Source organism: Pleurodeles waltl, chromosome 3_1, assembly GCF_031143425.1.
Source record: "Pleurodeles waltl isolate 20211129_DDA chromosome 3_1, aPleWal1.hap1.20221129, whole genome shotgun sequence".
NCBI lineage: Eukaryota > Metazoa > Chordata > Amphibia > Caudata > Salamandridae > Pleurodeles > Pleurodeles waltl.
Genome location: NC_090440.1, coordinates 934,161,123 through 934,185,329, shown reverse-complemented (window position 1 = coordinate 934,185,329; position 24,207 = coordinate 934,161,123). Strand labels below are relative to the sequence as shown.

Here is a 24,207-nt window from a genome sequence, read left to right as displayed (position 1 = left end):
AAGTGTGGAGATTCCAATCAGGTCCTACTCTTCAAAGCCCTGCAGGGTTGATACAACCTTCATTTTCATACTCACCCATAAGGGGCTTTGGTGGCCAGCCTCTTCCCATAGCCCATTTTGTTTAAAAGGGTATTTCACATTCTACACACTGCCTTGGTTGCATCTGGAGCACTGGGATTGAGTTTGCCCCCTTAAAGAACTTGAAGCTATCCCCTCACTCCCAGGGCATCTCTGTCACGTTAATAAACTGGGTCTTCCAGTGCCACAAACACCCATTCTTTTATCATGCTAACCTGAGAGGTTTTGTAATATTTGCAAACATCTGGAAGGGCTATACCCCCATCATACGTAGACCTTTGTAGGGTGTGGAGGGCAACCCATGGTGGTCTGTCCAGCCACAACTGTTTCCACATACAACCATTAAATTTATGAAAGAAGGCCTTTGATATCCGATAAAGACCATTTTGTAGGCTACAAGTTAGTTTAGGCAACGTAATCATTTTAAACAGAGCTGCACTTTCAAATAGGGAGAGCGGGGTGTTCTCCAGTGTGTGGTATCGGTCTCAAGTCTACCCAGAAGCGGGCCAAGTTATTCTCATAGTGGGTAAATCCATCTCAGGAAATCTGAAGGCCTGGGTATTGGAACTGATCACATACCACTATGAGGGACATGGAGAGTCTCAAGAGTGAGAATTCTCCCAAATGATACTCAACGCCGAGTATCTCACATAAATCTTCAATATTTCCCCCATGCCTGCCAATGACAGCTCCAGTTCCGTTATGTATAATATGACATTGCTTGCATACAGCGAAATCCTCTCCACCCAGGTATCTCCCCAACTCCAGCCCCAAACCTGTGTGTTCACTCAGATCCTCTCAGCCAAGGCCTGGTTGCCAGGGTGAACAGCATAGGTGACAAAGGGCAGCCTTGTTTAATCCCCTGGCCTCTTGGGAATTCTATAGAAAGAATATAATTAACTTTAACTCTAGCCCTCAGCGTCTTGTATAGGAGACCGACCCACCATCTGCATTTAGCCCCATATCCATCTTCACTAAATTGGCAAAAAGCAAGGGCCATTCCACTGAGTCAAATGCTTTATTTGCATCCATGATACTATTGCCAATGGAAGCGTCACATCCTTAGATGCAGCAATATTGTTGTGGAGGCAAAGACTGAGCCTAGACGATTGGTGTGGCATGAAGCCTTTCAGGTCCGGGTGCACCAAGTCTAGGATCACTTTCCTCAAGCAGTTCACTAGGACCATAGACAGTACCTTAGCACCCCATTGTTCCAGCAGTTTCCCTGGTTTTGGGATCAGTACTATAGTTGCCAGGCTGGAATCACAGAAGAGCTCACCCTGAAGGTGTGCTTCCTAATACATCCTAAGCAGGTGTGGTGTCACTATATTAGCTACTTTCTAGAGGAAGCCGGCCAGTAGTCCATTGGGGCCGGGTGCTTTCCCAGATTGCAGTTGTCAGAACCATTTGCACCTCCCCTACAGTCAGCTCTCCTCCAACACATCTGTTGTAGATCAAGCCTGCAAGACGGGCATTCCTGAACAAAGCTGTACATATCCTCTGTTTCAGGTTTTAATATACTGCTGAAAAGGTCTCTCAGATATATCTATGTTGCCTCTGCGTTATTCTCGGAGCCAGTTACTAGAAAGCAATCAGGGCCCTGAACTCTGTATGTGGTGTTTTTCCTGCCTTGTCTCCCACTTCGTATATGTACTTTGCCTGCATTATGTAGTCTAATTTGACCAAATCTGTTGTTACTGAGCAATATTCCTCCAGTTTACAAAGGAGACTGGTCTTCTCTTCAGCTAAAGGGTGTGCTGCGTGATCGTCCTCCAATTGGCATATGACTCTCTCAAGGGCTACGCAGCACTCCTTGCATTTGTGTCTGTTCCCCACCTCCCCAGTGATAATCACCCCATGGATGCTGGCCTTGTATGCCTCTCATATTGTAGAAGCTTCCTGCACTGACTTAGGGCCAAATGTACGAAAGCTTTTTCCCATAGACACAGAATGGGTAAAATCCTTTAGTACATCTGGCCCTTAGTGTTTTCTTCAAAATATTGGGTTGAGGCTTTCTGCAACCAAGCCACTTCTTTCTCATTTATGAATTTCCAAGTCGCCATTAGCTCTACCCATTGTCACAACCAGTGGGCAGTAGTCTGATATCCCTCTTGCTTTATAATCTGCTTCTACTAGCGTGTGACAAGACCCTCTTGTGGGTGATGAAGAAATCAAGACGGGGTGGGTAATGTGTGCCCCAGAGTAGCACTGACGATTTCCATGAAGTTCCAGATGTCCCCCATACCAACAAGTTGGAGGAAATGATCCAATTTTCCTAGGACGATCTGGTGAGTCTGTCTAAATTGAGCTCTGTCTAGCTGGTCATCCACCACCATATTAAAATCACCTCTAACCACTATGGTAGACAGCAGTAGATCAGCGAGTAGTTTGCCTAGGTCAGTGGACCCATCTGAAGTTCTAGTGGGACATAAATATTAACCAAAGCCACTTGTTCTCCTTCCAATTTACCCAGAACAGCCGTTCATTGCCCTAGCTCACCCATTCATGCCTGCTGTACATGAAAGGACATGGATGGTCATTAAAATTAATACCCCCCCTTTCACCAGATGAGTAGTCTGCTAGGGCAAGGATCATATTTTCCTTGGGCCAGTAGGGGGTCAGTTGCCTTTCATATGCATTTCATGCAAGAAGACCACATGTGCTGCACCTTTTGATCTTGTTTCCTAGGCCATTGTTATTCCAACTCAACAATTTAAGCATATGATGAGTCATTTCACATATAATCATGTCCCTTCCCTGCATTCCATTTATCCGTCATGGCATAAATAACCCTCCAAAAAGGGTGTGGTGCCCACAACACTGCAAACCTTTAAACAAATAACAATGTCTCAACTAACCCCCTCCTTACTTTACCCTGTTGCTGTCCCTGAACCAGCCACCACCTCAACTTACGGTATGTCCATTGACCATATAACTTGTCTAAAGAAAAAACAGACATCTGGAGTCTGTAAGTACAGGTTCCCTATGTCGGGTAGGGCATGGCCCATGGCAGTATGTTGGGCCACCAGCAGTCTAGGAAAGTCCTTTGTAGAACCCAGAGTGCCCTATCTCTATTAGAAATGAACAGTTCAGGTAATCTCATCAGACGTCATTGGCGTGACTGAGGGTGGTATCCCATTCCTCAGGTTCCCCATCCCCTGATGACGACCCCCTCATTATCTATGGGATCCATTCCCCCTCAAAATGTGGCACCCATCTATTCTCAGACATCAGCCATGGCACCCGCTGGACGTCTGCTACCACTTCTGTTCTCTTGGTTTCAGCCTGCATTTTCATCAGTGTGACTGTGTGGTATTCCTCCTTCTCCATCACTATCGCTGTTATGGCCAAAGCGGGGGTTATGTGTTGTCGCCCATGCCCATGGGTAGCTGGAATCCCTTTGTTCAAGCCAGACCCAGACAATCGATACAAGGTAAAAATATATATGAGTGATTTTTAATCGATAATCCTCAATTTTCCTGGGAACAGTAAGGTGTAGTGGAGGTCTAAGCTTCTCAGATGTTGTTTGACCTGCAAGAAGGATTCTCTCTTTGAACCAGTCCATGTAGTCCTGATAGATGCTAACTGGTTGTCCATCTGACATCCTTGAGCCATTTTTATGTCCCATCTGGAGGACGGTGTCTATCCTGGCTCTAATCGCTTTTAGAGGCCTCCCTGATGGTGGCGGTCACCAGAGCACTTTATGGGCATGCTCCACACAAGAACATTTCAAAGTTTTTGCCACCAATGCCAGACACTCCACCAGGAAAAGGTCCATGTTCAGGCTCTCCGGACTGCCCTTTCCGCGACTCCCACTTGTCAGATGTTATTTTGGCAGGAGCGACTCTCAGCAACCCCCACCCTCTCCTGCAAGTGAGCCACTTCACACTTCACCTTCATTGATGGCCAATGTAAATTCCATCTCTGCCACTCGGCCGACCAATTTCCTATGGTCTGTCTTGAGGAGGTTGACCTCTTGAGGGACTACATTGATTTTGAACTCCAGGACAGTCTTTGTATCCTGTTATGGCCACTAGTATGGTAGCTATGTGGGATTCCAGAACTCAAGCCAGTGTATTCGCCGTTGGGTACCAGTCAGCACAATGGATCATGGTGTGGAGTCTTGAGCACCTTTGGGTGAACCATGATCACCTCCAAGTGGTGTCACAGTGTGTGGTCTGTTGTCCTTTTGAGACACCTCCCCAGAGCTGTGATTGGGGCAACCAGCGATGGGTCTCACCTCCCACGAGTGCAGTATCATGCAAGACTGGGTTGATACTGACCCCATCTCCAGTCACAGAACCAGTAGGGCTTTTTGTGGTGAGACCTCTGGCATAAGCACCCCCTACTTGGTCAATTCTCAGCCAGGTGCGGGGGTGGTTTATTGCTCCTGAACCACTCAGATATGCAGGCATCACCAGTGTTTCTAAGATATATTTTAGTGAGTTATACCAGCCGGAGGGTTGGATCCTCTACAAAGCCCTGAAGGGAGTCATGCAGCTCCAGCCTTTACCAGTAAAGGAAGGAAGGAAATGGCCACCAAGGACAGCAGCCAACAGTTAGTGAAAGATAAGATTGTCCTTTCCTCAACTGGTGGGACGGGCAAAAGTATCACACTAGAAAATGCGTATATTACTTCCCCACACATTCATCGACTCCTATGCCGTGAGTCCCTGCCCATGTGCACCCCCCCCCCCTCCTTACCTCCTCCATCCACAGTCTCAGTCTCCTCCACCTGGAGCTCTCCTGGGTTCAGCAAGTCTGCTGTGTACGTTACTGCCACTTATTACTCTCGACCACCACTGTCATTCCAAGCATGTGCATGCATAGGCATTGGCAACTGGTGTGTATACCATTCACTGCTGCCCCTGGACCTCACATCGGGCATGCAGACTTCTATTCCGCTTGTGTGGGTACTCCAGAGTCCCTTCCATAGTCTTTGCCCCAGAAAATAAATCTGTCTGCTCCTCTAACTCCTCCCAGGGACCACCAGCCACCAATGCACCCGAACATGCTGTCCCACTATTATGAAACACTGCCACTCTGGAGCCGTTCACGGCTGTGCCACCATCTTGGGTGCACCCTCAGCTCCTCTTCGGACAGCGACTCGGTCAGGACACAGCTGATCATCGGGCTGCCACTTCAACAGGCGATCCAGGTGTCACCCTCACCTTGTGGACACTCTTCTCACCCTGTTGGGGCTGGGGGTAAGGGTAACAGGATAATCTTTTCTAAGGCAACGGGCCATGGACCAGAGCTAAATAGCTGCAGACTTCCTGCGTGCCCTGGCACCACACTGCTCCTCCCCCTCCCCCACTGCAAGCATTATTAAATATTTTAAAATACCAATACTCAGCTCAGGGCCTTGAGCTTAGGGGAGCACTCCTATCACTCAACCTTCTGGGACTGACTGAAATACTCAGAAATGGAAGGCAGTAGCATTACATCATGCGTGTCTGCAGTTTAATAGAATTAAATTTCAAACTTGTTATAATGCTGTATCCTGAATTTTGTGTTCTGAATCTACCTGTATTAAATATCTGCAAATAGTTAATTCTTGTGCCCAATACCCCTTTGGAGCGAACTCTGATTTTGGTACCTTAATCAGTTTTAAGATGGTATCTTTCTTGTTCTTCTGCTCCTGTTCCCAAGAGAAATTAGAGGAGGAATTTGGAGTAAGGACTGTGACTTGATCTTGGTGGGCTAGTTTATGGATTTCAATAAGAGTTTTCAGTCGCTTGCCTTCTCTCATTCTAACCCATGACAGCTAAATCAAGACTGATGCAAAACTAACTGAGTATAGTCTGGATAAAACTGAAAAGCGGAGGAGGACAAAAGGGAATATCCCACTAAGAAGCCAACTCTGATTAAAATCATATGTTCAGCATAATGCTCTGCCGTGATCCTATCACGGTTATAGAGTGACAGAAATAAATATTATAATGTTAGACATTATGATACCAGTTGGTAATCAGGAGATAAGAAACATCTAGATTTAATTCCAAATAGCAATATTTCAAACATAATCTTGATTAAAAAACTATCTATTGATGTATACACAAAATTATATTAGGTCTGTTGGTCAGGTGAAATGGTGTAGCAGTCCAGGCTTATTTATGGAACTGGGTATTTTTTAAATTTAAAAATGAGCTAAAGAGTGTTCATTATTGTTGCAAACAAAATCGCAATAACTCTAGGTATTTATTTAATTGTTGGGTTTTCAACATAGTGCATTTCGCAGAATCTTAAAACAGGTTAATTTTATATAAGTAGAGCACTGCAATATCGTATACAATTAAAAATTAAGCATTGATCACTCCATATCATTTAAAAGATATTCTTTATTTAAATTGAAAACGTAAACAGTAATGTCGTTTGTTTTGCAAAAAAATAATTGTCTAAACAGTAGATTTTATAGACATAGATATTCCGAATCAAATTCAGGTGATTCTTTCATCAGAATAAACGTTGCACAAGTTTATCATAACTTTCCCAGTAATATGCAATTAGCCACTTTGATCCTTCTTATCCATATATAATTGCTCATCATTTCTAGTGCATTTAGGAATCTCTCACAGAAACAGTTTCACAAACATGAAATATTGGTACGATTTAAGAATGCACACTTGTGTTGTCCATTTATTTTATATAAATGTTGACACTGATTACAGATACAAAAGGAATGTATTTATAATGGCTCTTTCTGGATGCACTTTTCAGCTACGTTTGTGAATGAGACTGCATGTCCACCCAGAAAATCAGTACCCACTGCAGCCCTCCATGAGAGGTGTAGTGCACATCCACAACAATGAAGATGAGAAATAAAGTGCCTCCGTCACATATAAACAGATACGTTTGTAGAGGGATAAAGCGACAATACTTAAAAAATAAAAAAATAAAAAAATTAAAAAAGGTAATTAATCCTTTCTACAAAGTACCAATATATGAGCAACTTCGAACACTGTGGATTTTAAAGATCCAGTTACAAATTGGCCATTGCAGTAAGCCACTTTTTATTAACAAAACTATGTTTAGAGTGCCCACATTTTTAGACGCACCCACAAACATTAGTAAGATGTTTGACCACCTTCTGAGTCTTAGAGGGTTTCAGCCAATCACAATACAGCTAGAAGGTAAACACCAGTCTCGCAATGATTCATTCGGAAGCCAGGCCAATGTATACATTTGCCGTATACAGGTTTGCTATTTTTAGGACACAAACAAAAGTATAAAAACTCGGTTTTAAAATATACATCCCTTGAATAATGCGCAAATATCTTACCACATTTATATTTCCTTTAAATAGCCGCCTGCAGAGCTTTGGAACAGCAAAAACTGGAAGCAAGGAGCATTTTAAAACCAGGCACTTTAACATACATTTTGGAATAAATATGATTTGCAACCAAGAACAGGGATTTATACAATACAGACAGCTTGCAGTGCAGAATCACTGCTTGTTTATTTTTAGCAATGCCAAATGTAAAATGGGACTACCAAAGATTGTTTGGCTTACTGTGGTATGAGGAAGTAGATGCAAAGTGATTGAAAAAATTGTAACCTAAGTCTAAACATTTCTATGTTGGTTACTGTATTTTATATGTACCAGCAGCATTATAAATGCAGTGAATACACACAGTGAGCCAAAGACAAGGTACGCGATTCCCAAAAACAGGTTTTTTCCACCCATCCAGGATACACTGCTGAAAATCACCCTCTTCTTGCCTCCAAAGCTCAAAACTGGGTAATCTGACAGAAGATTAAGGAAGTAAACATAGTTGAAAGTTAATTTCACCACTCTTACAGCGAAGTATGAAAGTTGCACTGTCTTTCTCAATTACGGTTTATAAGCCTGGCATACATGTGAATAGTTAACCACATTAGACTAAACTGCCTCAAGGGTTACCCTGACAGTAAACCAGATGGATAACCTACAACAAATAATTTACTGCCCTGAACATTCCCTCAAACCATAATATTACTTGTGAGAGGTGAAGTTGATAAGAAGGAAACTAGATTTGTAATCAGTGTTGTCCATAATGGTTATCTTATTTAAATTCATAAACAACGACTTTTTTTTAGTTGTGTGGAACGTTCTTGCAAATATAGAGACCTCGTTCTGAAAAAAATATTTGCATCATCCCCGGATTCTTAGTTAGAAACTAATTTTAACTGGGGCAAAAGGACCGAAGGGAAAGAACAAAGGAAATGGAGCCAGAAAGAGGATTGTCAAGTGACATTTACTGCCTTGCACTGTCGGTTTGGCCATTGGCAGTCCCCTGTGAGGAGCAAGTTATTGTAAGGTGCCAGGATCAGATGAATAAAGATTTCCTTATACACATTAGTTGGAGTCTGTCTTGCCTCAAAACAACTCGTAGAACTAGGATTACACGATTTTCCTTCACCTTCCTTCGAGCTTCATTAATATTCATAAACATAGAACAGAAAGAAAACTCATCCTCTATAAGAGAATGTTGGAAGTCAGAAGAGAAACAAAATTGATTAACCAACAAATAATAATTTGTTTTCACATACTGCAAATAACCAGCATCTGTAAGGATTCCGAGTAAGAGATGGTGCCATTCACCCAACTTTAAAGGATGAAAGGCTGAGCCTGCCTTGCTGGGATTGAAATTCATGATCTTCAGTACATCACATTTGTCTGCAGCAAGCACTGATCTCAATGACTTACACTCCGAGCCTCAAACAAGTTATGCAGAGAAACATTGCCCACATGGGAATCCACTTCAGAGCCAGAATCCAAGCAATAGTGTTTGGCAAATCTGTGTACTGATCGCCATAGGACTACTCCGCAAATTTCAGAATCATGGACGTTTCCAGGTGGAGCAGCAATGTTTGCCTATCCCCTTTAGAGTGTGCCGTAAGAGGTGGTTTTAGCTGGGCTCCTGAACTGACGTCTTCTTTTGGAGCTCCAGCAGATCCCACCAGGTGTCTGATTGTAGGGGCCGTTTGCTGTGCCCTTGGAACTGGAGAACCAGTGGAGCACTGGCTAGAGTGCCTACTGATAGACACATGAATCGAGAGAGAAGGGAGGGAGCTGCCCTATTGACTCAAGGCCTTCGGGGGGCTGGCCTAGACAAATGGAGTCTCATGTCCCCAGACACAGTGGCGGTCATTATGAGTCTGGCGGTCTCTTGACCACCAGGCTCGTGGTGGCGTACGGACCACCATCAAATGTGGCGGGCCCAAATGCCACATTATGACCGCAGTAGTCCTGCTGCGGTCAGACCGTAAGCACCACCAGGATTAGTTGTCCCGGTGGTCGTGGCAGTCCTAATCCGCCTGGGGATTATGACTTCATTCTCCGCCAGCGATTTCATAGCGGTAACACCGCTATGAAAAGGCTGGTGGAGAACAGGTGCAGGGGGCCCCTGCACTTGGCATGGATAGTGCAGGCTCCCCCCTGGCCAGCACTGCTGCAATGTTCAATTGCGAGGGTGCTGGTGCATCCTGCATCCTGCATCCTACAGCATGGCCGCCGGCTCGATTACGAGCTGGAAACAATGCTGTAGGGTATTTCCCGCTGGACTGGCAGGAGGAAACTCCGGTTCCACCCACCTAGCAGGAAACTCTTAATGGGCCTGGTGGGGAGGCAGCCACTATGGCAGCAACCTCCCCGTTGGAAGTTCAGCGGACGCACAAAGCTCTTAATCAGGCTCATTATGTCAATGTAATCAGTCTGAGGAGAAGAGCAGCATTTTGGAGGGGGGGGGTTAACAGGAGGGTTGGGCAGTCCATGAGACAGTCCACAGCGATGCTAGCTGATGTTACCCTGGAAAAAGGGAGATTGTCTGGACAGCATATTGTATTTTGCAACATTCCTCTCATAGTGGTAAGTGCCAATCTAATTCAGGGTGAGGCACTATTACACAACTTATTTAAGGGCCTCAAATGTTGTTTATCTTTGTTTCTCACAAATAGCTTATATCTGATAAGCTTACCAATCTTTCTAACTACCTCTGGTAAAACAAACTTTGTATCTTTGGTTAGAAATCTCTTTGAGATACAATTGTTTAACCATTGCCTCTAAAATATTTTCTCTCCATTTCCAGCATATATTCTTGTTTTGCTAGCTTTGTGAATTAACTTTTACATCTCAGCTATGGTATCCCATTCGCCATTTTTTTTTTTTAGCTTTGTTGTTGCAGGAAATAAACAGAGTGCCTCGGAGCTCCAATATCCTAGTACTTGTTAGTACTTGCTCAAATGTGTAAGTATTACATTTAATAATAACAAATGTCCCAACTTCCCCAGCCCCCTTGCTGCTCTTTTCCATCAGCAATAGTGCATAGTGTTAACACAGACATCTTAAACAGAGGCAAATAGTCTGGACTCTGGAACCATCCTCTGGGACTTCAAATAGTCCCCTCAAACCAATTGACAGCCTAGCTGTGATCTTAGCCTATTCTATGTGTTTTGCTTCTTATTTCAATAAGTACGTTTTTTGCAAAACCTGGAGAAAGGAAGATCACTTTGCTTGATTTCAAGAATCCCAGCACTAAATGCAGCAAAAGCGTTGCCGAACACTTAGGTTTACAGTTTTTAAGTGTTATTGATAGCGGCACCTGGACAGGAATATTGAGCTTTTTAGCATCTCTTTGTCACATCTGTCCTCTCTACAGGGTCACCCACAAACATTTTGCCTTCCTCCTCCGATTTGTTGCAGGATTATTGCTTGTTGGCCCTTGGACTGTGTACATTTTTACCACTGCTAACCAGTGCTAAAGTGCTTGTGCTCACTCCCAAAAAATGGTTTGATTGGCATATTTAATTTATATGTAAGTCCTTTGTAGAGTGGCATTTTATATAACCAGGGCCTGCAAATGCTATCAATGGGCCTGCAGCACCTCTTGTCTCACCCATTTAAATAGCACTTTAAAACTTGTCCCAGACCTGCCATTGCAGCCTGACGACAGTGCCCTACTGCCATGTCGACTTGGCATTTAAAACCCGTTGCCAAGCCTTAAACACCCCCTTTATTTCAAGGTAGCCCAAAGAGCAGTGTGCTGTGTAATTAAAAGGAAGGACAGGTTTTACAAGCCCTAGTAGTGGAAAACTCCTAAATTCACTTTAACTACTGTGAGGGCTACCGTTCCCACAGTATAACACTGGGGATTCCTTATTATTTTTAAGCTGTAATATTTTATCCAGAGGTGGTAGATATATCATGTTTGGTATCTATGAACTTGTGATAATAACTGGAGGGGGGAGCTAAGCACAGCCACACTCACACCTGAGTAGGGTGAGCTGTGCTGCCACTCTATAGGCTTAGCGACCCGGTTTTGTCAGTGCAGCCAACTAGGAACCAGGGCAGGGGAGGGAAGAAACTTCAGAGAACCCTTGAATTTGATGGGGATCTTTTCAGACAAATAAAGGAGTTAGCCTGGGTCGAGGCACCTGTCCTCTAGGGTGGCAAACATCTATATGGGCCTTTCTTAACATAAATTCATCTATAATGAAATAGCACCATGAAACTTTTAAGGGTTAGGCAAGATTTATAAATTACGTTTTTTCAATTGGGGGGAGGGGAGAAGAGATCCACTTTATCAGCTGGATAAACCTTTGTGATGAAAACCTAAGGTTTACCCCTAATATCAGCAACACAAAGTTTGAATTTCTGAGTATTTGGAGTAAATATGAGAGCGATGCCAATGCCAAAGTATTCCCTTTGGCCAATTACTCAGAATACAGAGGAATTGTAGCACCATTGTGGAGTATGATTACAATGCCCAATTTGTAAAGGACACACTCCTGAACAGAGGATACCCCAGAAGGCTCATTAGAGACGTTTACAAGCAGGCAAAGTACTACAATCGAATTTGTATGTTTGAGAAACAACATCAAGAAAAGGCTGATAAACTAGTGTGTGTTGTTAGGCATTCAATCATCAATAGCAAAATCAGAAATGTCATTAACACACACTGGCACATTTTGAATACAGAGAAAGAGGGCTTGGTTCCGTAAAAGGAACTTGAAAGTTAAATCAGTAAAAGTAAGACCTAAAATCAACAGTCAGTTTATACAGAAATCGAAGGCAGGACTAATCCCACCTGAGGAAATCACCGCTGTGGCCATTGCTATGCCTGCAACACAGCTATTGTTTCTGACACAGTCACTTATGACAAAAAAATAATCAAACTGGAAAGCAGGACCAACTACTTGGCATACAATATAATACACCTCATTGTGTGTCCTTGTCAGTTGGGCTATGTAGGAGAATTTGGCAGGGAATTCAGGATACGGTACAATGAACACACGTCTGCCATTAGGAACCAATGTAGAAAAGATTGAAGAACTACAGATTAGGGACAGTACAATGTACAGCAAAAAATGTGAAGTTTTTTGGATTTTCTATCTGGATACAGTAAAGAAATGCCTTAATGACGTATACCATGGGAGAATGCTTTGTAAACTAATTCAGGGGTTGTGTGCCAGTTTCCGACCTTTCATCTTTTTTAGTTTCAGTAGCCCTGGATGGTGTCTCCTTCAGATCGTCTCCTTTAGTACATTTGGGTCCTTCTCACCTCATTATATTAGGACTTCGGAGTAATTTCTCTTTCTAGGTGCATTCTTCCATGTTCTGATTTTGGACAGATCATCATCCCTGTCTGAATGTAGAGCCTGTCCTCAGTGACTATAGAAGGAAACATGTATGTGGTCACCCCCTTTATTTTTGGGCTGTCTGTATTTTGGGTTAAGCCAACACTTTTTTTTATGGCATCTCTAATGCATATATTGATATTTATGTACTATAGTGGTTTTTGCATTATTCACCAATAGATTTATATATAACAAATTCCTTTATTATAATATATTTTCTGTTTATTTTTTTGTTTTTGGTGATTTTTCAGTGTATTCTTATGTTTGGTGTCTTTTTCAGATGCCGATCTCATGGCAGTCTTGAATCTGAGCTACTGGCAGCTCCTCATTCTTAGCAACCTACAGCGTTGTTTGCACATAGGTTGCTGTTTTCATCAGTATATTCCCTTTGATTATTAATAACAGACCTTCAGTTTGGCCGCTATGGATTGGAGCTCCATTACAACTCCTTCTTGCTTGAGCGGGTATAGGTTTTAGGTTTAGGTATTCTTATTTGTATTAATGACACTTCAAAATAGCTAACACTTGGGCCGTTTGTGCATCCTGCATTGTTTTTTTTTACTTACCAGTTCCAGCATTTTCCTCTTTATCACTTTCATGATAGCCGGCCCTGCGTGTGTTATGGATATGCACTATCGTTAGTGCAAGCATTTTACTCTGTAGCTTGTTTGCCAACGTTTCTTCCAACTTGACCAACACTGTATCCAATAGTGGCCTGAGTTCCACACCAGTGGTTCTAGGAAGATGTGTCCAACAGCATTTCTCGTTAATTACATCCATGCTGCCCCTTTTTTTTAAACCTCATTGCCAGGACCCTAATCCACTTGTGTTTTGTGGTTTATGGCGAGATTGTACACCGATTTGAGATATGGCTGGGAACATGTGGAAGGCAATTTGACTCTGGTAAGCAAGGATCAAGGTTTTTCCTCTTCTGATTTTAGGGGGCTGGTCTTTTGACTTCAACCTTTTTCATCATATTAAATCATTTGCAACCCATAGGGTATCTATGTAAATCTGCCCTTAGATATGACCATTAGTCATTCATTATGCATTTGGGAGATTGGACATATGCACTAGTCATACAATGCTTTGCTTACTGTGAGTCTCATCTGACTCAGAGGGGAATTGATTGATTTGTTCAGTGTTCTTTGTTCCTTTGCTTTTAGAATAGCCTGCTGAGGCCCATCCCATGAATTCCTGATTTTTGGGACATTGAGGCACTAGAACTGGAGAACACCATCTGTTGTACTCTTTCTTGACTGCATTATTACCGCTCTTCCACACTAAGGATACCGATTATAAGATATCTTTCTACAAAGGCCTTCTTTCACATATGGTCCTGTATGATTTTCTGCTTTAAACTCACTGCAGCTGTTGATTCCCCATTGATGTTTTGATGTTTCCGTCTGCCTTGGATTCCCTGCACAGATATGGAGTGAAGTAGCTAATTATTCCTGAGTGACTTCGGGGTACCTTCTGTCCCTGCTTCGGAGTTGCTGCTTTCAGAAGGTGACTTTCTCTCACTTTATAAGTGAGGCTCTTTCACATTGGGGTTGATTCATCAACTTAGTATTGAGCACTGTATAGGGTTACAAGGTTGCCCAGCTTTTTATTGGGTGATGACTGGATAGGACATGCAATGCATGACACGGGTGCACTTAATGATTGGACACGCTCACTCTGTATGAATGTAAAGTCATGAAGAAATGTAGGTATGAGTGGGATTCTACTTTTTTGTTGAGAGATGAGGCATATGTACATACTGGTTCTAACAGTTTCTTTTCCACTGCACATGTTATTCCTATTCAATGCCACCTTGCTTCCCCCCCCTTCTTGTTTTTAATTGGGTGTGCTCTCTACTTCAGTGTGTGCCCTGAAAAAGGTGATTGATCTTCGGATCTCTAACACTTAAAAGCCTTTTGGCACCAGCACCTAAGCCTGTGGACACCTACTATTTAAGCAACCCCAGATGTCTACTGTATATGTGAAAAAGAAGTAAACTGAAATATATAAACATTGTAAAAAGTGTTTTGTGAGCTATAATAAGACATGTTGATAATGTATTCACGAGTTAATGTCTGTGTTTCACAGTTGAGATCGTTCATTGTAGGATGTTCCCTCTGAAGGCACTACATATGTTTTAACTTGAGGGTATGAAAGGTGAGGTATGCATGGTATGTTTTAGGTTGAGTGTCTGAATGACGTGCATTTGATGGTTGGGAGGTCTAGGTTAAAAGAAATTATGTCCGAGTAAAATATGAACTTGACTAAAATTGTGTATGTATGGGCTAATTGAAAATGCAAGAAAATAATGACAAAATGTTTTACTATAAAAATAATAAAAAATGTTCTGAAACCAGTAGACATGTATAATTTAATTATGTCTCTTCTGGTGCCTGTATACATACTCTACTATTTTACAGTGTATTTTGGAGGTGGGTTTTCTTGTTTCAGTATTTGGGTACTTCAGTCTTTCCTAATATGGGGTTTTATCTCTCGGAGGTGTTAATCAGCTTTAGTGGAGTGGATTTATTGTTTAGATCGATATCAGCTGCTCCATATAGAGTGTGAATTCTGAATAAGATGGCAATACACTGACATTGCAATCATTCATCTGGAGTGAACATCCCTTCGGATTGGTGGACAGCTGTAGCTGTCCCATGCCATTGTGGCATTTGAGTGATTCGATCCTGAGGCTGAGAGAGGAACTGAAGGGAATACTAGAACCTGTGTGCTCCGACTTGTTTACAGTACCCCTTGATATCTGGACAGAGAAGACAACAATATCCAACATAGTCCAGACGTTAAAGTAGTCCCTCAGGTATATTAATTTCAGCATTTATAAAAGTGTCAATATTGAAGAGCATGTTGACATTAAGTTACAGCAGAAGCCCTCGATGACTTGTGGTGATGGTGAATATACCTCTTTGGTCCTTTGGGACTTCTTAAGGTACTTCAATTGGTCACTGAGTTCAGAGGTTGTTGCATGGTCTTCTTATATTCTCTTCTTAAACTGTGGTCCCAAGTCAAACTAGGTTTCTTCTTTGTCAAAAAGAACATTGGAGTTTTTCAAACAGTTGCCTGCAAGCAAAGATGAGCCTGTTTGCTCTATCTGTAGTGTCCTATGCAGACAAATATCATACTCTAACTCTGTGTCTGTCTGGAAAACAACACAAGCTGACCACATGTTTATTTTTTCGACCTAGTTCTGTTCCAACATAAATAACTCCCAGAAAAACAATGCAAGTGTTCAGCAAAGAGCACACCTGGAGAAAACCATGAAATAAATATACATTTGACCTCCACAAAAACGTGTGAAAACTGAAGTGTCCCCTATATTTCATATAAAGGGAAGAGAGGTCTCATAAAACCAAATTTCTGGAGATAGATAAAGCCAAAATGCTCATCCATGTGTTTTTGGATCCATGCTACACAAAGACAAGCATCTATTATCTCTATATTGTGTTTTCAGTGACAGTACATCTTTCTGCCTTACTAGCAAAGTGTAGAACTTCTCTCCTGCAAGGTTGCCTACAGCATTTACTGAATATTCCTTTTCATGGAGAAAGGTTTGAAATGGTGTTTCAGCCCACTTGATTGATTAAGCTTAGTTTTAAATACAGACTGGAGCAGACTGTTGTTTGATAAGTGTGAGCAATTGGGTTGTTGGTTGACTGGGGTGTGAGCCTTGGTCAGGCAGCAACCGTAATTGTTGTCAGGGTAAGGCACAAGCAAATTCCAAATTAACCTGTGTTCACCATCTGGAAGCCTGGCAGAGCAGTCAGGCATAACTTGAAGGCAATGTGTAAAGGATTTTAACAACACTTCAATCAGTAAAATAGCGTAGACACCACACAAAGAGTTCCACATTAGGTTAGAAAACAGAACTTAATTAATAAAATAAGACCAAAACAACAAAAAATCTAAATAGTAGAACTTGAGTTGTGAATTTTTAAAATATAAAATGCAGGATTGCGCCAAAAAGCGCCAACCAGGGATGTCTGGTCACACCGGACAAAGTCAAAAGTTCAGGCTTACTGCGATGGAGTGCAGGCAGCATACAGGGATCCAGCTAGGCATCCTGAACAAAATACTTTAAATCCTGGTTGCGGAGCATTGCGTGAATCCGAGTCGAAGATGCCTCATGCATGCCCATGTGATGTGTTGGTTCCAAGATGCGTTGAGGTTTCTGTTGCATGGGCGATGATGATCCCACCAACTGGGCTTGTAATGTGAAGGCCAGTGTCGAGGATGCATTACGCAGCCAAGGCGATGCGTTGGTTCTAATGAGTGGTGAAGCTGCAATGTTGAGCTTTTCCATAATCGTTAAAGCTGCCACTGAAGGGATGCGGGGACCTGTTTTGGGGAAGCGTTGCTCAGAGGCGGTTCTGAAGGCAATGCGTCAAACCTAGGTGGTGTGATGTGGCAGCGATACAAGTCTTCTGAGTTGGGTCCAATCCACGCAGCAGTGGCGATGCATCGGTTCTGCTTGAGGATGCGCCACTCAGCAGAGAGGACGTGTCTGTTCCACTGGGAATTCAAAGGGTCCAGGACTGCGGTGACACCAACTGGCAGGATAGACTCAAAGATGGCAGAGTCCAGGCGCAGAAGTAGGGTGGGTGGATGTCTTGTGTACCCCTGAGACTTCAGATAAGGATGCCAGCCAACCAGCCCTTGGAGTCACTCTAGCTTTTGGGTTGGGGAGAAGCAGGTTTAGTCCTTCTCACTACCAGGCAAGAGAGCTGTAGGCAACAGATCAGCACAGCAGGAGTCCACAGAGTGGCAGTCCTTCAGCAACACAGCAGAGAATCCACTGGTCTAGAAGTGTACTGAAGTTGTGGTGGCTTAGGTCCAGTGCTTATATCCAGTGATGCCTTTGATGTGGGGGAAGACTTCAAAAACTGCCCAGCTAATAAAATTGGGCCTAAACCTCATTCTTTCAAACAGCAGGAACAGGAAAGTCCACTTCACTGAGTCAAATGCCTTATTTGCGTCCCTCAATACAATGGTCCAGGGCTAACCCTTCATGTCAGATTGAGTGATATTATTGTTTAGGCACAGCAGGTTCTGCTTCGAGTGGTAAGCCATGAAGCCCGTCTGGTCTGCATTTATCAAGTCCATTGGCACAGCACGCAGACTGTTGGCCAGAACTTTTGCAAGGATTTTGGTGTCAGCGTTCAATAAAGATATCAGCTGATAGAATTAACACATGTGCCCGGGTTTCAGGGCACTGGGGATGAGAATAATTGTCCCTGTGCACATGTCTGTTGGTAGCTTATTGACTTGGAGGGCCTCTTGGTACAGCGGTTTGGATACTCTCCTGGAGATTTTTCGAAAGAAGTCCGCAAGCAGGCCACTATGGCAAGGGGCTTTCCCTCCCTGCAGTTGAGCCAACAGCACTGTAATTTCTGATTCTGTGAGATCGACCTCTAGCATTTCCCATTATTCTGGGCTCAAGAGTTTTGACTGGGCTGTCTGAGGCAGACCTCCTAGTCTCCTCCTCCGAGACCTCTACCATGGGTGTGTAGAAACCCACCATGCATGTCATAAAAGCTGCAGCAATGTGTTTACGGCTCCTGATCATCTCCCCCGTCTCCAGTTGAATTTCCTGGACACACATGCATTTCTTTTCCCTTCTTCCTGACCAGGCAAGCAGTTTGACTGCCTCCTCTCCAGCATTATAAATGTGCTTCTGTGTAGCCAAAAGGAGGTCTTTACTTAATGAGGTGCCACCTACCAGTTTTCCATATGTGTTCATTCTAAGGCTTTGCTTAGGGTTGCAGCAGGGCAGGTGTTGTTCCCTTTCCAGTCTCTCTATTGGGTATTCTAGCGTTTGTAGCGGCTGGAGCCGGCCCTCTTATCTCTTCCGTCACCTGCTACCAGCACATTTCTCATTGTTGCCTTATACCCTTCCCAGAGGCGCTTTTGACAGTTTCCTTGTTTTCTCGTAAATAGAACTCAGTAGCCCTGTCGAGTGCTTTGACCACCTTGTTATTAGCCAACTGCCATGCAGACATTCGCCCCAGGGTTCTCGCTCTCTAGTTGTGGTGAGGGTGATCTTCAAAGACGAGTGGTCAGATATCCCTCTCGCCATATATCAGAGAGCCTACCCAGTATATTTCAAAATGTCAGAAAGTAGTCCAGTCTGGAGGACATGTTGTGTGAGCGTGAGTAACAGAACTCTTTTTCCTGCTCATGAAGGGACTGCCAGACATCCTCCACTCCCACAGCTTGCACAAACGCATCTAACTTTCCCACTGTGACCTCCCTTTCTGGTTTGGTACTCATTCTATCCAGTCTGGTGTTGAGCGCTAGAACTAAATCTTGACACTTATGGTCAGAGACTGCAGGATCTCGGGAAGGAGCTGGTCCAACTTTTGTAAAGTTGGCAACTGGAGGCCTGCCAGGACATACACGTTAAGAAGGGCCACTGTCTCACCCTCCCATTCCCTCACTAGGTCCTTATTTCTCCCTGCCAGAACCATGTGCGAAGGACATGAAATGCTACAGACTTCCTAATGAGGAGTGCTGCCCCTCTAGAGCCTGATGTATGTTACCATAGTATGCCATCCTACATCTGCCTCTTCCCAGGCAGTGGTATTGGCAGTACATCACGTGGGTTTCTTATAGAAATAGCACATCTGCTTTGTATCTATTGAAAGCTCTAGTCACTAGGCCCCTCTTCACTTTATTCCCAAGGCCAATAACATTCCAGAACACTAGGGTTAAATTTTGCGTACGTCATGGTGGTTCGGTATGTCCATTTTGTGCTGTCCGGCCGTCAGTGAGAGGGGTTTGATTTATCACTGCCGGTCCTGTTCAAGTGTGTGTGTCAGTTTTGACAGTCCCCAAATCACCCCCTCTCTTCCTTACCGTTCAGTGATCTGGAATATGCCACACCTTCCACCCAAATTCACGGTATGTGTGTGCCCTTAACAAAAACAACATGAAAGAGAAACTGTGTGCACGGTCATTCAGGAGTGGTCCTTGCAGTTGCTATACCGATCATAATAAGGTGATGCTGTACCCACCCTCTCAATCCCTGCCCCAACATCCCAGATGCAGACAGCTCAGTTTATATGGAGCATCAATGAAAAGCCAGAATCCAGCCTGCTTTGCCCCAGGATATGCAGGTTCCCAATTGTACTTACAGTCCATATGTGAGAGCGAGGCACCAGTTTCAGATTATATGGTCCAACGTCATTGGGGTAATTACCGGTAAAGTCGAAACCCCCAAAGTCCATCCAATTCCCCCATCCTCTGGTGCTATGGCCCTCCATTTGTTGTTGTCCAGAAAACCTCTGCAGTTCATCTCTTCCACAGCTCTTTCCTTCTCTGCCTTCGTCTTTGCTTTCGTCAGTGAAGATCTACGTCTGGCTCCACTCACTTTACCGGTCTTGCACTGTTGCCAGTCTGTGTCCTTCGCCGATTAGATCTCCGGGCCTGACCATAGTCCTTGTTTTTCCAACCAGTCCAGGCCTCCTGAGCCAAGAACAGGAAAGGAGCTTTCTCTTTATGTATCATTCAACTTTGCAGATAAGATGAGGGCGTACTTAAGGTCTAGTTGGCGTACTATCTTCTTCACTGGTAGAAAGGTGCTCATTTGTTTCTGGACCACAGTTACCCTTTATAGCTGCCAGAATAACCGCAGTGTGTGCTGCTAGGGGGGCCTCCTCCGTCCTGGGGATCAGTGGAGCCCTTTCCGTCCACCACTAAGGGCATGTCCAGCCCTTTGCCTTTCGTCGCTTTTGTCTTCCCTATGATTCCCCCAGCTTTCGTTCCCTGCACGGTCTCAGGTAATCAAGTGCAGGGGGGGGTGAGGGGAGTGGGCCTGGCAGTCTTTCTGGTGCTGCTTGGGGGGACCAGCTCTGCTGTCCTGGGAGCTTCGCTGGCTAGATGGCACTGAGTAGCGCCTTTCAGTGCGACTTCCGCCTGCAGTAATGGTGCTCCCACCTGCTCTGGGTCCCAGTATGTTTATTGCATTGTTGCACTTCAATTTTCAAATATGGAGGCAAGTGCACTGCTGAGTCACCAGATATTGCCTGCTCAGATAATGCGGATCTCCTTCCGATCCTGTGGCCTCTTCACGCAGTCTCCCTGGTACTGGTTAGCCAGGTGTCCACAGCATTGCTCTATATCCCTCTGGGGCAACGAAGGGCAATCAACTGCACGGGCTACTCCCCTCTAGCCTAGGTCTTCATATTCCTCCAGGCCACCTGTTTCTCCTCCCCGAGTGGACAGCAAGCTCTCTGCATACTTGATGTGTGAGGAGGGAAGGTGCACTGAGCTTCCTACTGCTGTTCCTCCCTCGTGACTTCAGTAGCAGAGGCAGCTTCCTTTTCAGGCCTTCCCACGGTCACGGAGGTAGGGGCCAATCCGGTCCTAGGCCTGCCTAAATTAGTTCAGGCTCTGAATCTGCGCTACTGGAACAACCTCGGTCTGAGGGAGTCAAGCTTCCACATCCGTTGTATGGGCCAACACCTGTGGTGCGCTCCCAGAGGTGCTGGTCTGTGAAGCAGGCCGCTTGCCGGAGTGCGGGTCCTCTGAAGCCCCGGAAAGCCCAGCAAAGGTCTCCGTCTGCAGTCTGAGTAGTTATCCCCAAGTCCCAGGCTACAAACAGGGTCAGGGTTCAGGACTGTTGGCACCTGGGCGCAGTGAGTGAGAGGAGCTCAGCATGCGCATCTGCCGCCATTGCCTGCTAGATACCAACCCAGGATACCCAAAAAGTGCACAAAACAACTGACTTGCCTCTTACTTCACTACTGGCATTGGTGTCATAGTGAGGGGTAGGGGAGGGAAGCATGACTATCTAAAATCATATTTAAAAACAATCACTTAAAAATAATAATTCTCGATGCACCGCTATAATCTGATGTACTACGGTGAAAAGGTTCTGCAGGTTAATGAAATACACTTTGAATTTTGAAGAGGCTATAATTTTTACAGTTTTGCTGAAAGATGGCCTTCAAAATAATGGTGTTCCTAAAGTTAAGTGGTGCAGAACACCTTCCTTTCTTTCTTCTTACATCAGTTGACCCTATAAATAAATGATTGCCCATTTTATTTAACATCTTTGTGAATGTTAGTGCTGAGCCAAGTAAGCAGAAGCTTGGTGCTGAAGTTGACCACAGGGCTGCATGTAAAAGTCAGGAGGGCCGCACTTTGAGTATCACTGTTTTAGAATGAGTGACCTCTTCAAAAGAAAGTGTTCCCTCATACAGATGGTGATATTTATTTACTATTTAGATTATTGACGATCTGATGATGGATTCGTAGAGTGTAAACAACTGCCTACAAAAAGGAGCATTTAAGAATACTCAATGGCACATAGTAAGGGGCAGGATTGACCCAACATTTGGTTTATTCAAATGTATTGTAACATTGACACCATAATACAAAACAAGCATTGGCAAAGTCAATAGGTCTGGGGTTGGTTGCAGCCTTCTGGCAGTTCTAGCTTTGTCATTTAAAAAAACAAAAAACTGTTATTGGGAATATGCCAGGCCCTTATCAATCTAAAAGAAATTGCTCTGCTGTAACGCCTAATGAAGTCATCCAATGGCTGAAGAAGGCTGATACAGTGCTCCTTAAAGCATGCTGGAGTGGGTGGAACTAAAATGTGAAGGACATCAACCACAGACTAATGGATGAAGTCTGGCTGAAACTCCTTAAAGTAATTATGTTTTACACATACTTTCAGCAAAATCAAAAGGTCTTGGCTAACACAGACCTAAAACATCTCAATCAGCCAGACACTGACTGCAAATCTCTTTCCTTTAAGAGAGAGAAATAGAGATAGAAAACAGAAAAAAGGGCAAGAAAAAGAAAACAAATGAAAGGAGAAGAGGAAGAAAAAAGAAACAAAAAGGGAAAAATGAAAAAACAAAAAAAAGTCAAGGAAAGAATGAAAGAAAGCGAGAAGGAACAGGAAAAGGAAAGAGAAGAGAAATAAATGATAAAATGTAAAAACAAGAAAGAAGGAAAGAAGAAAGGGGCAAAGAAAAACAAAGGAAAGAAAGCAAGAAAGAAAGAAGGGAGGGAAAAATTTAAAAGTTTTACTAAAGTAATTATACAGGAAAACCAACAAACACATTGGCACTGAATGGAACTAGCTTGTGTGTGGATGTGCCCCTTGTGAGAAAGCAAAATGCAGCATTCAGTGGCATTAACCAGAGGCTTCTTAAGTAGGCTGATCCACTGCCTCATGCTATATGCTGTAGTGAACTGAAGCAAAATGTGAATGACAAAACAGACCAATGAATGAAGAGAGGTGGGTGAAAGAACCTATTTGTAAGTATATTATACATATTTTAGCAAAATCAAAAGATCTTGGCTAACGTCAGACCTAAAAATAGACCTTGACAAGGCACATAACAGAATCAACATGAAAATTGCATGATACACCAACATGCAGACGCAAACCAATTGAAATCATTCTCATAACTCTAGTATGGATGAGCACTAACAGAATGGGAATGTAGCTTCATTGTTGTGTAGGTGGTAAAATAGCCCTTTCTGGAATGGACCAGATGCTGGACAAAGGAACGCATATGGGCAAGGCAGGCCTGGTGGGAGTTGGTGGTTGGAGGGGTAGCTGGCTAAATACAACGCTTCCACAGACAAATGGGGATTTTTGTCAAATAAAAATATACATTCTCAAATCTCATTCCCTTAATTCACAAAGGCCTCTACAGAGCCTATAGGAGCCAGAATTATCAGCACCCATATGCAACCTTTTAAGATGATAGATAAATAAAATGAGGTGCTTATATGAAATAGGTCGTGTGGCTATACCAATAAAAATTGCCACAGAAGGGCATGCTATCCTATTCATACCGGCTTTTGAATTGCCAAAGGATATCTTTTCAACTGAAATATGAGGTTAAATGTGGACAGCAATTCTTTTTCCTTCCACCAGAATCTGTTTGTAGCTGGCTCGCTGTTGTCTCTGCACGGCCTCCTCTTTCTACTTGCCTCTGTTTTTTGCGTCCTACCCTACCTAGGATTTCTTCTTCTTCTCCTCTGTGTTTGTGTTTGTCTTTGTGTTTGTCTCTGTATTTCTCTCTGTGTTTCTCTCTGTAGGTGACTCAAGGGGTCTTTTGCATGGACACGCTTGGCTCTCTTTCTGTAACTTTCTTGGTGATGTCTGTGGTTTTCTCTGTTTGACAAAGAGAGCCATCCACAGTGTTGGAGTGTGTAAGTCTAGTAATGCTTTTAGTGACCCAGACGTCAGCAGAAGGTGACAATTTATGCCTTATGTTTGACGTCCTAATGTAAAGAGCTGCATTGACACATTTTATTTGTGCTTATGTTTTCATCTGTTGGTAATCAAAATTGTGCCTTCCTTATTAAAAAATATGTTAGTGAATCAAAAATGATGTAAACATGTATTTTATACTCTGGACTAATTGCTAGTATCAAAATGAATCTGCATTTTCAATGTTAATGGGTGATTTCTTAGTTTAAAGGTATGTGCAAATGAGAAAAATGCAGTTTAGTGGCCTTATAAGG

At 43.5% G+C, this 24,207-nt stretch overlaps 1 protein-coding gene across 1 annotated transcript in view; it reads right to left on the bottom strand.

The window, feature by feature from the left end:
• Positions 1–6,399: 6,399 nt before the first annotated feature.
• The window catches only part of LOC138284786 (cell cycle control protein 50B-like), a 156,278-nt gene continuing 138,470 nt past the window's right edge, over positions 6,400–24,207 (bottom strand). The window contains exon 8 of the mRNA XM_069223940.1: positions 6,400–7,824. Coding sequence (XP_069080041.1) covers positions 7,643–7,824 — 182 coding nt within the window. The 3' untranslated portion in view covers positions 6,400–7,642. The remainder of the gene's footprint in view (positions 7,825–24,207) is intronic.